Genomic DNA, 11,972 nt, shown 5'->3' with positions numbered 1-11,972 from the left:
CCTATGCGCTGTGAACAGTACTACTACAGTGATTTTGCTATATCATATTGCTACAGTATTTCACCGAAATGCTCCTGAATTCACTCTTTTCATCGAGGCTGCATGAATGAGCACACATCCATGCAGTAGATCACGTCACGTCATCAATGAAACCACATTGATGAAGCTCTTGACAATGTTGTACAAGTCGGAACATGTGAGTGTGACTACCTTTGTGCCCCTCCACTTTGTGTATTCATTTGAGCACAATGGAGGTTGGCACACACCCATATGGCTTTGAGCACGACTTGTGCCTTCACCTTTGTTGGATCTAAGAACTTCATCGATCAACACATCTGCGATCTACTTTTGCTTCTTTCTTCTAAATTTGCCTTTACAACCCTAAATGCACAAAAAAACACAAATACACACGAATGAGCTATAAAATTTGATAAAAGTAATGCTCAATGTAAGAAAAGTATACTTCATTTTACTTATACACAAGCACTTAACATAACCCCTCATGAATTCATACAAATAAGCGAAAAAGATAAATGTAAATAAGAGAGACATCATGACTTTCCCCTTTTACAAAGATCTCTTCAAATGTACTTCAAGTACTCCATGGAAAAGGTAACTCCATTTCTCCGGCGTCTCTAGCTCAATCTTATTCTCCTTAACTCGTGTGGTGATGGCTGATCATCGTCCTCTTTAGAGTCCCCCGCTGGAGAAGAAGTCTCCCGAACAAAAGATTCCTTCAAACCCTAAATCTGGGAGATAAAAAGGACTTTTCGGGCCTAACACTGTCTGAGCACGGCCGTGTTGAGAGTGTGCTGATCTTGGACTTATGAGTGAAAAAGGCTAAGGGGGCGTTTGGTTCACAGTAATGATATATTACCATGGTAATGAGATTACCATGGTAATATGATCGGGAATGTTATATGCCTGGGAATGTTGTGGTAATGTGAGATTACCATGTTTGGTTGAGAATTTATATTACTGGTAATCTTTTATTACTATATTTGGTTAGTCATGGTAATCACCTCAGTAATATGTTAAATTTACCAAAATACCCTTACATATAAAATTTTTGAAAAAAATATAATTCAAAAGTATTTAGATAAATAAATAATTAAATTATAATATTAAAAAAATTATTTTTTTCACAATTTTTTTAAAAATACCTTTGTATTTATCAAAAATACCCCTACAGTATAAAATTTTTTTAAAAAAATATAATTTAAAAGTATTTAAATAAATAAATAATTTAAATTATAATATCAAAAATTAGTTTTTTTACAATTTTTTTAAATACCTTTGTATTTACCAAAAATACCCCTATGTATAAAAAAATTTGAACAACTTAATTTCAAGTATTTAGATAAATAAATAATTAAATTATAATATCAAAAAAATTATTTTTTTACAATTTTTTTAAAAATACCTTTGCATTTTACCAAAAATACCCCTACATATAAAAATTTGAAAAACTTAATTTAAAGTATTTAGATAAATAAATAATTAAATTATAATATAAAAGATAATTTTTTCGCAATTTTTTTAAAATATATTTGTATTTATCAAAATATCCCTACGTATAAAAATTTGAAAATCTTAATTTAAAGTATTTAGATATATAAATAATTAAATTATAATATTAAAAAATAATAAAGGAAAATAAAAACTAGGGAGTGTACTAAGGAATTAGATTAAATGAGTGGGGGTATAATTGAAAAAAAAATACATGTCAGATTACCACCAACTTGGTAATCTGGATGGACACCTGTTTTGGTGGTAATGTGATTACCACTTTACTTGGTAATATTTCACTATTGGTAATCTTACATTACCATCAACATTACCACTGCTACAGTAACCAAACATGGTAATCTGAACAGATTACCACCAGATTCCTGGTAATGTTTGCACATTACCGCGAACCAAACGCCCCCTAAGTGTTATCGAGAGAAAATCACTGGTAGAACACGGTCATGCTCTCCCCGTGCTCAGCTTGAGCATGCCCCTGAAAGGAGCACGATGACTGTGCTTCCTCTGAAAGCACAAGAAGCTCCCATCCAAAGATAATCATGGGGAGAAAGTGCCCCTATGCTTCGCTCGTGCTCCCGTTGAAGAGTAGAGGAGTTCCCATTAAGAGAAAATCATGGGGAGATAGCAAGCCCATGCTCTGCCAATACTTGCATTGGACACTTAAAGAAATTGTTTTCTTTGGTTGATTTTGTCCCTGATTTCACTCCTCATATGTTATGAGCCCCAAAAGCCTGCACCAAAGACAAACATATAGATAATAGCATCATTCATAAACAAAAGTGCCAAAAGATGAGCAAAATAGTGCATTGGAGGTATGTAAAATATAGTATGAAATGCACTCATCACTTCCCTTGAAAGAGATAGAGGCTTTAATCTAGAGATAATCAAGGGGAGGGAACACGACCGTGCTTCACCCGTGTTCTCCTTAGAGCACACCCATGCTTGCCTTGGCACATAGGCCTCTTGCCAACAACACTAATCATGATCACAGAGCACGCATGACCATACTCAGGTGTGTTGGGGTTGAACACCTAGACATTTGTATTCTTTGATCAATCTTTCCTCCGATTCCACTCCTACATGTTTTGAGCAGTAAAATTCTGCACAATTAACACAACATGCCCATAATAGCACCATATATATACAAAAACTACTAAAAGACGGGCAAAAAAATGGAGTTATATAAAACATGATATAAAATGCAATCATCAACAATTCTATTAAACTCCTCTTCTAACTCCAGTTGAAACACAAGGGGAAGGAGGAATAAGGAAGAAGGGAGAGGAAACAAGTGGCACCCAAAACAACTCAAAAACAAGGTCAAAAGCCTTAAAAACAAGGCAGGCCATGCTCTACGGGCGCATGCCGCTTGCAAGCACCGTGAGCCAGGCAGCTAGCAGGGGCCCGCCTAGCCCATCTTGTGGGCTCGGGCTACCTCAACCAGCATGGGCATGCGATATGGCCCTTCAGACATAGTTTTCAAGGCAAGCACACACGCGCACGCACCACCGTGCAAGTCTAGAAATGACTTGAACTCGCTAAAACAAACCTAATCCCAACTACCGCATTAAAGCAAATAGGCTCGAATAAAACTTCAAGTCGAAGCCTAAGAAAGAAAAAAAAACTGAAACACTACAACTTATCTCGGAGTACCCATCTCAAGCAAACACCTAAGACAACAAGATTAGGAAGTTCTAATCTCAAACAGAAGTTCTAAGTTATCAACTTTGAAAGTGAAATTCCTACCATTAGGAGGCAAATTAACTTTAATCAACTTCGTCCTTTTTGCTACACCTATATACTATTGAATGCCTTTAAGCTTTGAAGTTGGGTTGTCAAAGCAATTGATTATATCAGAAGGGATTTCCTTTCGTATAGACCTGGCATAGATTGCCTTGGAGCTCGTCTATAGTAAATTGGAAACATCTTTGCAAACCAAAGGAACAAAGAGAGTGGGGAATTAATACTTAACTTGGAGGAATTTAATAACGCCTTTCTAGGGAAATGGTGATGGAAGATAATGACCAAAATATTGTGGTGTGAGTCGTCCAAGTGATTTAATACAATTACTACCAAATTAGTAACACATGGAACCTCTTTTGCAGAGCCCCTAAGAAGAAGGCCATTCTTTTGGAATGGAGTCCTCAAATGTCAACATGTGTTTATATCCTATATCCTCATGGAAATATGAGATGATGCTACTACGCTATTATGGTATTTCTAGCTAGAGTTATTTAGGGAGTCATAATAACTGTATGGAACATTAATTGATTTGTTGCATTTATTGCATTTGCCCATAGTACAAGTTGACCCCATGCTTTTATATAGGCTCAATTGAAGTGTACCTAACTCTTAAGGTGATTCGATAGTAAGAGATGGAGCCTAACTTCTAATAGTCATTTCATAGTCAAGTCATTCTATGGTTTCCTAGATCACACATTATATGGAAAGGGGAATGCCTTAAAAAAAATTAACCTCTTTAATTGGTTAACATGGAACAATCGCATTCTCACCCTAGAAAACTTGGCAGCTAGAGAATGTAACATGCTACAGGTTGCCACATGTGTATTTTGTCACGCAGCAATCAAATCAATCTATCATTTTCTTCTCCATTGTTCAATAGTAAACTGCATCATCACATTTTTACCCACTTGCTTAGACTCCCTAACCCGCCGAGATCCATACATGATCTTTTGGGTAGTTGGAGATTCCAACTTAACCAACCACTAGGAGATGTCAGGGATCTCCTCACTTGGCAATAACCTAGAACGTTTGGCTTGAAAGCAATGCTTACATCTTCCATGTTTAATTTTCATCATCTTTGATATTATGATCAAAGTTATTTACATGCTTTGTCATAGATTGCAGCGGCCTTAGGCACTAAGAAGGCTAATATTACAAGACTCAGTTGTGTTGACAGAGCACAATCTAGAGTTTCTTAGGTACCACACCAAATCTGGGTGATCAAGAAAAGACGATGAGTTAGAAAGGAACCTCCATACAAGCCTGCTACTACTTTGTGTAGCCCTAGGATTGCTTAGGACTTCTTCCTATCTACAATGTGTCAATATTGAGTTCTATCGCCTGCATTTTGTGCTCTGTTTTTGTAGTTTATTCTATCCCTTGTTTTGTAGTTTCATGTCTAGTGGATGATTAGTATTCTTCTATTCCGTTATATACCTTGTTTTCTTTCAATGAACGTGGTTTGCCCATTTTTTCTTTTAAAAGAACTTTTATACTACAATATCAAAGCTTGCTTTAGCAACTCATTCACTAATCTTGTTTTTTTTTCAGATTTCCAAGGTGCCAATGAGAACCAATAAAATTTCCTAGACATATATAATTCCTTTTGTACAAAAAAAAAATCAAACTATCATACAAAGGAGTAAAATTACAAAAATAATATATCAATGAATGAAATAATATAATTGAGTATGATTATTACAAGACGAATAAATGTTTCTTAGCGAGGACGACGAGTTGGGCATTCTGCAGGAAGGCCCTGTGGGAAATTCTTGATATTAGCACAGTAGTCATAGATCATGTACTTCCTTTGCATCCATCTCATCCTCCTGTAACTTACTGAGTCCACTTCTTGATTTATCTATGCATTGTCCGATATGGAAGCAATTTTCAATCTATTGTCGGGGCAAGCAGAGCTCCCAGGAGAAATGACACAAGCATTGGCCTTATAGTTCTGGTAGTAGGCAGTAAAGGGTGCCTGGGCCCAATTAGTCTTGACTCGTCTTCCCATTGTTGCCCAATCATCAGCATTCTAGAGGCTGGAGTACATCCTCATGGGTTGATCTTTAGGAAACCCAACTCCTCTCTCCTCTATGTTCTTGAAATCTCTAATTGGTATGTTATCAACCATGAATCTAAATACACATAATTAGAGATCAAATCATTATTAGCAGATGAATTTAGGTCGCTCAATTTACTTTATTAAGTAATCAACGATTTAGAAAATTAAGTAATATATAATAAAAGATACTTGCATGATATGTTTGGGGTTCAAAAAAATGGAGTAGGTGTGGAAGTCCTTGGTGGGATCAAACCAAAGATATAATTTCTACTTTTTGTCACCCTGTCCTTGAGCGAACACATTGGTGTGAAGAGTGTAAGGATACCCACTGAGGTTGCCAAGAAAATCAAAATCTATCTCATCATGTGTGCCGCCCATGCTTAAAAACTAGCTTAGGCCTCTAAACCTCATGTTTCTCCCTTAACCCTTCTTCTTGGCTTCTTGCGAATGAAGAATTCCAGGAGGGATTCTCAGGCACCATCCCATCCTCGCCTCCCACTTGGCCAAACCTTTACCCCTCCCATGACCATCATCCTCCTTTATTTTTCCATCCCCATCCTTTTCTCTCCATTCTACCACTCCACCTAGCTTTCTTTGGAAGGTTGAGGAAAAGTGTTGTCCATCGCTGAAGCTCGGGCTTCTACCGGAATTCCTGATGTCCGGAGGCGAGGTGAAGAGGAGCAAGGAGCTATCGGTGCTTCAACGAAGGCTAGGTAGGTTTCTTGCTCTCTTGTTGGTGGTAGAGTTTGATGCTTTAGTAGTATAAGAAGCTTTGATTCCATTCAAGCCTTTGTTAAATTTGAGTGATGGGTTATATTATTATTATTATTCCTTTCCATGCAATTATGCAACGTAATTACTTTTGAAATTTTATTTTATTTCTTCAAAGTGGAAATCAGGTTTGAAAAGCCTATACACTCTTGGTTTGTTTTTCTTATTTTATTTTATTTTATTTATTTAATTGCTTTTTGTTATTACATGAATTTGGTTTTGGTAAAATAATTGTGAATTGTTGTTATTATTTCTTCAAAATGGGAGCTAGGCTAAGGCTTGGAAAAGTTGGTATATTCTTTTACATTTAATTAATTATTTAATTAATTAATTATTATTTATTTATTTACTTTATATTATTACATGAATTTTTGGAAGATACTTGTGAATATTCTGTATTCTTGGCTTGCAAATATGTCTGAATATTTTGGTCTCCAAATGAACGATATGCAACCTTGTCAGTGGGAGGATTAAACCATGACCTTGTCGACTAGAAATTCTGGAAAATGAGATTGCAGTTTTGTATCATGCCCATTCGGTGAAATAATTAATGACCATCTGATATTCGGTTTTGGGTTACCGAGGGTAAATAAATGACCTCTGTTATTCTGCCTTGAGTCATCAAGTGTAAACGAATAACCTCAAACATCTATAGTAAATTTGGAGACTTATTCAAGAAATTGTTACATTCGGCTTGACCTTTTGTTTTGATCACACTATTTTGTGTTATTGATTTTTTGCAAGTTTTAAATTTGAACATTTGTTTTTACTTTATTTTTGGATTATTTACTGGGCTAGTGAGCTCATGGATTTGTTCTAAATCCTTTTCTGAACAGGAGCAGTAGACCCAGGGATCTTAGAAAGCTTCCAGTAGACGCTTTCTTTTACAATTCTATTTTATGTCCATTTATCAGTTGTATGGTTGTTTAAGAACCTCTTTGTGGGTCATTCTATATTTTCATTGCTCTCTATTTGAACATGTTTGTAACCCTTAAGGTGTACTTGTATTTTGTATTCTTGTCAGTTTATCTTCTATCTTCGTTCTGTGTTAGGTTTTGAGGCCTTGTAGATTTACTAGGCTCCCGCCCTGTGGGTCTGCAGCCGTTTGTGCGCATACTGGGTCCATCCAGACTGGGTTTGGGGCATGACATCATGTGCAGGCCCTTATGAAGATAACTTCATGCATATATATTAACTATGATTAATTACCACTACTTCTTGACCACACATTCATGAATAATTATATATAGGGTGATGACGAAGAAACTTACAAAGAAGGTTGTGATGGTGCCAGCACAGTTTCCCGGGACAAGCTTGATTTACATATCAATCCTACTGAAGAGGTATTGGTTCTTGGACTGGAAGCCTGAGCCGGAGTACTTGTCAAGGGAGAGCAAGAGGAGATTCGCATTATTGAGGAACTTGCCACGGCCATCTGCCTAACTAATTTCCAAATCTCTATCCATGCTGTCACCAATGGCAAAGCTCACTAAGGAAGAAAACATTAGAGAGATTAAGAATACTAGGACTATTGGATAAGCTATGGAAGACATCGTTGGAAGACTAGTTTAGAGTTGCTATGGTTGTAGTAGTCCTAGTACTACTAGCTCTGTATGCAATTGATAGAGATGAGAAGTGAGTTGTTTGGTTTTACAAAGGTATATATATATTGCAAGGTTTGGATGTTTACGAGGGAAAATGCCTCGAAGGCGAGAGAGTGAGCTGGAATTATGTAAAAGAATTTGCATAATGAATAGTCGATGGGGATAAACATGCATACTTTGGAATTATGTAAAAGAATTTGCACATTGGCGAAAGGGTTAACAACCAAAGGGTATCGATCCCACTGTGAAAAGTATGGTGTAAGCATTTAAGTGCTCTGATTCGAGTTCAAGTCCTGCTAAATATAGTGGTGATAATGTAATCGCAGTTGTAAGATTAATTTTATCGTTCAAATCCCATGTCATGTGGTAATTGACACATGAGATAAGTGATCAATTCTTAGCTTTTGTGCACGTCCATTGACTAATATGTACATGTGGCATTTGTCTTAAAAAAATTGCACCTTGTAATGAAATGCAAGAAAAAAAACATTATAATATAAATTTGATGTAAACTTAAAGACATGAAATAGTGATAAATAAATTAATAAATAATCAATATTTTTTAAAATTTTATGTTTTTTTTTTACATTTTCCATTAATTTTTAAAATTATATTTTATAATCTTATTTAAAAAAGAAAAATCGGCGGGACGGAGGCAAAACTACTGGTTCACGAGGCCCCGCAACCAAGTTTTCTTTGTTTTAAAATATATATATATATATATATATATATATATAATTTAAAAAATAACAAAATAGTACAAAATTTTAAAAAAATTAAAACTTCAAGAGAAATTATTAAAATCCTTAAAAATCATAACAAAATAAAATAATTCAAAATCACTTATAATAACTCAAAATAATTTAAAAGACTTGATTGGCTTGCACTTATAAAATATAATTTAAAAAAATAAAAAAATATGTAATACAAAAATTAACAAAAAAAATTTTAAAAAATTAAGAGAAATTTTTAAAATCCTAAAAGTCATTAAAAAAAATATAACAAAATACCACAAAATAACTTATAATAACTGAAAACAATTCAAAAAATTTAAAAAAACATGAGGGCCTTGCATTTTATTCGTTTATGTATTGAATTAAGTTGCCTACGTATCCGTAAAGAAGAAGTCAATAGTTTCTAGACTTCCCATCTTTGTTGATTGGTGTGACACCCGCAAGTGTACGGGGTCGTCAAGTAATACCTCGTATTCCCAAGGCCCGAGAAGCTACCCTTACTTCCTCTTCACATGTTGTCTAGCCTACAAATTCGAGTGATGTGTTCAAAACTACAAAATAATAGAAAGAACTCTAAGATGGATGTCTACAAATAAGGTAATATGGGGGTAAAAATCAAGGGATGAAGATGGTCACGGATGTGGATCCCCCCTGGGGCTACTAAAATGAGAAAGATGCTAGAACTATCATGCAATTGGTGGTTCGGACTAAGAGGTTCCTAAGATAGGTAAACCCGATGGTCACGACAATTGACCCCTAATCCGGTATGAGTATTGATACGGAATTTCTTCCGACCAAATCCTCTTGCGATTGCAATATAAGCAGGGCATTCTTTAATTAGGGCCGAAACTCAAACTGGGTCCAACCCTAATGTTGGAGGAGCACAAAATGGTCACACAACCAAGTACAACCTACAAATCAACATACAGAGTTCTCATGCACATCAATACATCAAAATACACCAAGCATAGATCACAAACACACCAAATGCAATACAATAGATCAAAGCATCCAACTACACAAGTTCACCCCAAGGTTAACCGACATCTGGTGACCTTGTGGTTTAGTTGTTCATGCTAAGAAAATACATTATCAAATCCACAAAAACAACTAAATAAAGCAACAAAAAACTCCCTCAAGTGATGAATGCGGAGAGACAAGTCACAGGAAGCTTCCAATGACGCCAGTAAAAGGGTGGCTTCCTTGCCTTCTACAAGCTTGAACAATGGAAAATGATGCCGGATCTTGCCCTTTCCTTTGATTTCCTTGGCTAAAATGTCTTTTTCAGCCTTCTTTACCCCGGATTTGGAAGATAGAAAGGAATGGTGGAGGTAGGAGAAGAAAGTGAATGCCTCCAAAAAGCCATAAAAAGTCTTTTTAAAGACTTTATCTGGATGGCTTCATGGCCTCGTTCACAGGCGTGAAGGAATCGCAAGAGTCTCGGGATTTAGATAAAAAATCCGTGAAGCACTACAATAACTGCTATAGTAAATTATGTATTCTTCAGCAGGCTCATGAGCGTCCTCATGGCCGTCAACAAACCCGTCAACAAAACCCAAGGCTTTGTCGTTTCTTAACTTTTTCGTGCTACAATACCTACTACAGTATTGCTACATTACCCGGGGCTCTAAAACATCGTTTCAGGGTCATTTTCCTTCTCTTTTGCGTTGTCGAGCTCACATGGGCATCCTCAAGACCTGTAACAGGAATAAAACTAATTAAACCATACAAATGATAACAATTCATCAATTTATACATAGAATACACACATTTAGGGCGTTTATCAAACATTCCCACACCTAAGCGTTTGCTTGTCCTCAAGCAAATAACCATGAAGAACAGGGGCAAGAAGATAAACAGCTAAATGTGCAACCTCAAGCTCAAAAGTAAAGAAATCCGCAAGCACAGATGAAAAGAAATCAAGGTAGTGAGTTGTTCCATGAATGATCAAGTAGAAAGGTAGTCTTGTTTTATCTAAAATGCTCTTGTGAGTGTGTATAAACTTCCAACCTCATCCTCCACACCCTGGATTACCCCAAGGGTCCATTCACCCCACACACTCTGATAACTAGTGCTAGAAGTGCTAAAGATACCCTCAACAGTCAGTTAAGAATTGCTTAGTTCCTAAATAAAACTCTAGCTTTCAAGTGACTATGCAACAGGTATTAGGAGATCAGTAGAGATAGTTTATTTTATTTTATGCGTATATACATTTGTTTTTTTTCCCGAGTCCAACTAACGTAGACCGCATAAAAAATCTTTCTGATGGATGGACATGCTGATTAGGCACAAGAGCCACTCAACTTACTCGATTACATGTCTACATAGATGCATTCTTGCTTTACTAGCAGAGGAATACTGTCATAGGCTCTTTTTCTTCTCTTTTTTCTTGTTTTTTTATATATACACATTATATCTCATGTCCCCTGGTATAGAACCTGTTACAAAACTTCACTGAAGGCTTAAGATAATACTAAAGAAACCAAGAGCTCTTTAAAGAAAATTGAGTGTAGAATTTAACAAACTAATGCCAATAACAAGTGATGAGTTAACAGGAGTGTATAAGGTAGAAGTTTTCGTGACAATACATGAGGGTGTACTAGAGATAAAACAAGACTTCCATGAAAGCATAAGTATAGATACAACTCACATCTATCATTCTTTCAAGCTAGGAAGTTCTAAACTAAGCATCATAGCTATCACAGGTGAATCAAGCATGCAATCAACCAAAATACCCCATCCCCACATCTAGAGTCATACATTGCCCTCAATATACATAAGTCAACAGTATAAGGTGAAAAATATCAAATAAGCATAAGGAGACGGAGTAAAGAAACTTCCTATTTTTAATGAGGATTGGAAAATACATGTATGAATACGGGGTGAGTTTGATCCAAACGGCGTGATGAAAGTGAAGCTCCTGTCATTATAGTCCTATAAAGATCAAGAAACATATCACAACTCAAGACTTAAAAGTATGGAGAAGCAAGCTGACAAGAATCAAAATAAATGGAGTTTAGCAGGGACTGAACCCTTGCTAATTACAGAGTACAAAACGTCAAACATAACATAAAATATGATAATGTACTAAAAACAAACAACCAAAAACATCACAAAAACAACTTATGCGTGCTGTGTGTCAGGTGGGAGCTGTGGTGCTACTACTGATGTGGTGGCAGCAGATGCGGTGCTAACAGAGGAAGAAGATCCACGAATGAAGGGTAAAACCAGCAATATCTCGTTCAATTTTGCGCTGGGATGCAACAATCTTCCTCTGCCCCTGCTTAAGGAACCTAAACTGACACTGGGTCTTTGCCTGTAACTCCTGGAGCCTGCTCTTAACTGGCTCTGGCCTTACATCTAGCTTGCACTCTTGACTCTATCTCAGTCTCTATCTCATACTCATGTGACGGTTCGGCCTCGCGCTGTCTCGTCCCCAAACCATTATGAGATATATGTTCTAAGATCTCTCCATCCAAGCCTAATGCCCTCAAGACATCCCAATTGATATAACGGACCGTACCAAATGAT

The 11,972-nt window shown here is 36.3% G+C and overlaps 1 protein-coding gene and 1 pseudogene across 1 annotated transcript in view; both read right to left on the bottom strand.

Annotated features, from left to right (window-relative positions):
* Positions 1-4,990: 4,990 nt before the first annotated feature.
* Positions 4,991-7,656, bottom strand: LOC120274958 (annotated as a pseudogene).
* Positions 7,657-10,117: 2,461 nt separating this feature from the next.
* Positions 10,118-11,972, bottom strand: part of LOC120274956 (pentatricopeptide repeat-containing protein At5g64320, mitochondrial-like) — a 4,774-nt gene continuing 2,919 nt past the window's right edge. Inside the window, exon 5 of the mRNA XM_039281493.1 lies at positions 10,118-10,138. Coding sequence (XP_039137427.1) covers positions 10,118-10,138 — 21 coding nt within the window. The remainder of the gene's footprint in view (positions 10,139-11,972) is intronic.

This window comes from Dioscorea cayenensis, chromosome 13 (genome assembly GCF_009730915.1).
Source record: "Dioscorea cayenensis subsp. rotundata cultivar TDr96_F1 chromosome 13, TDr96_F1_v2_PseudoChromosome.rev07_lg8_w22 25.fasta, whole genome shotgun sequence".
Lineage (NCBI taxonomy): Eukaryota > Viridiplantae > Streptophyta > Magnoliopsida > Dioscoreales > Dioscoreaceae > Dioscorea > Dioscorea cayenensis.
Note: the sequence above shows the minus strand (reverse complement) of the source record. Positions and strands in the feature narration are given on the sequence as shown.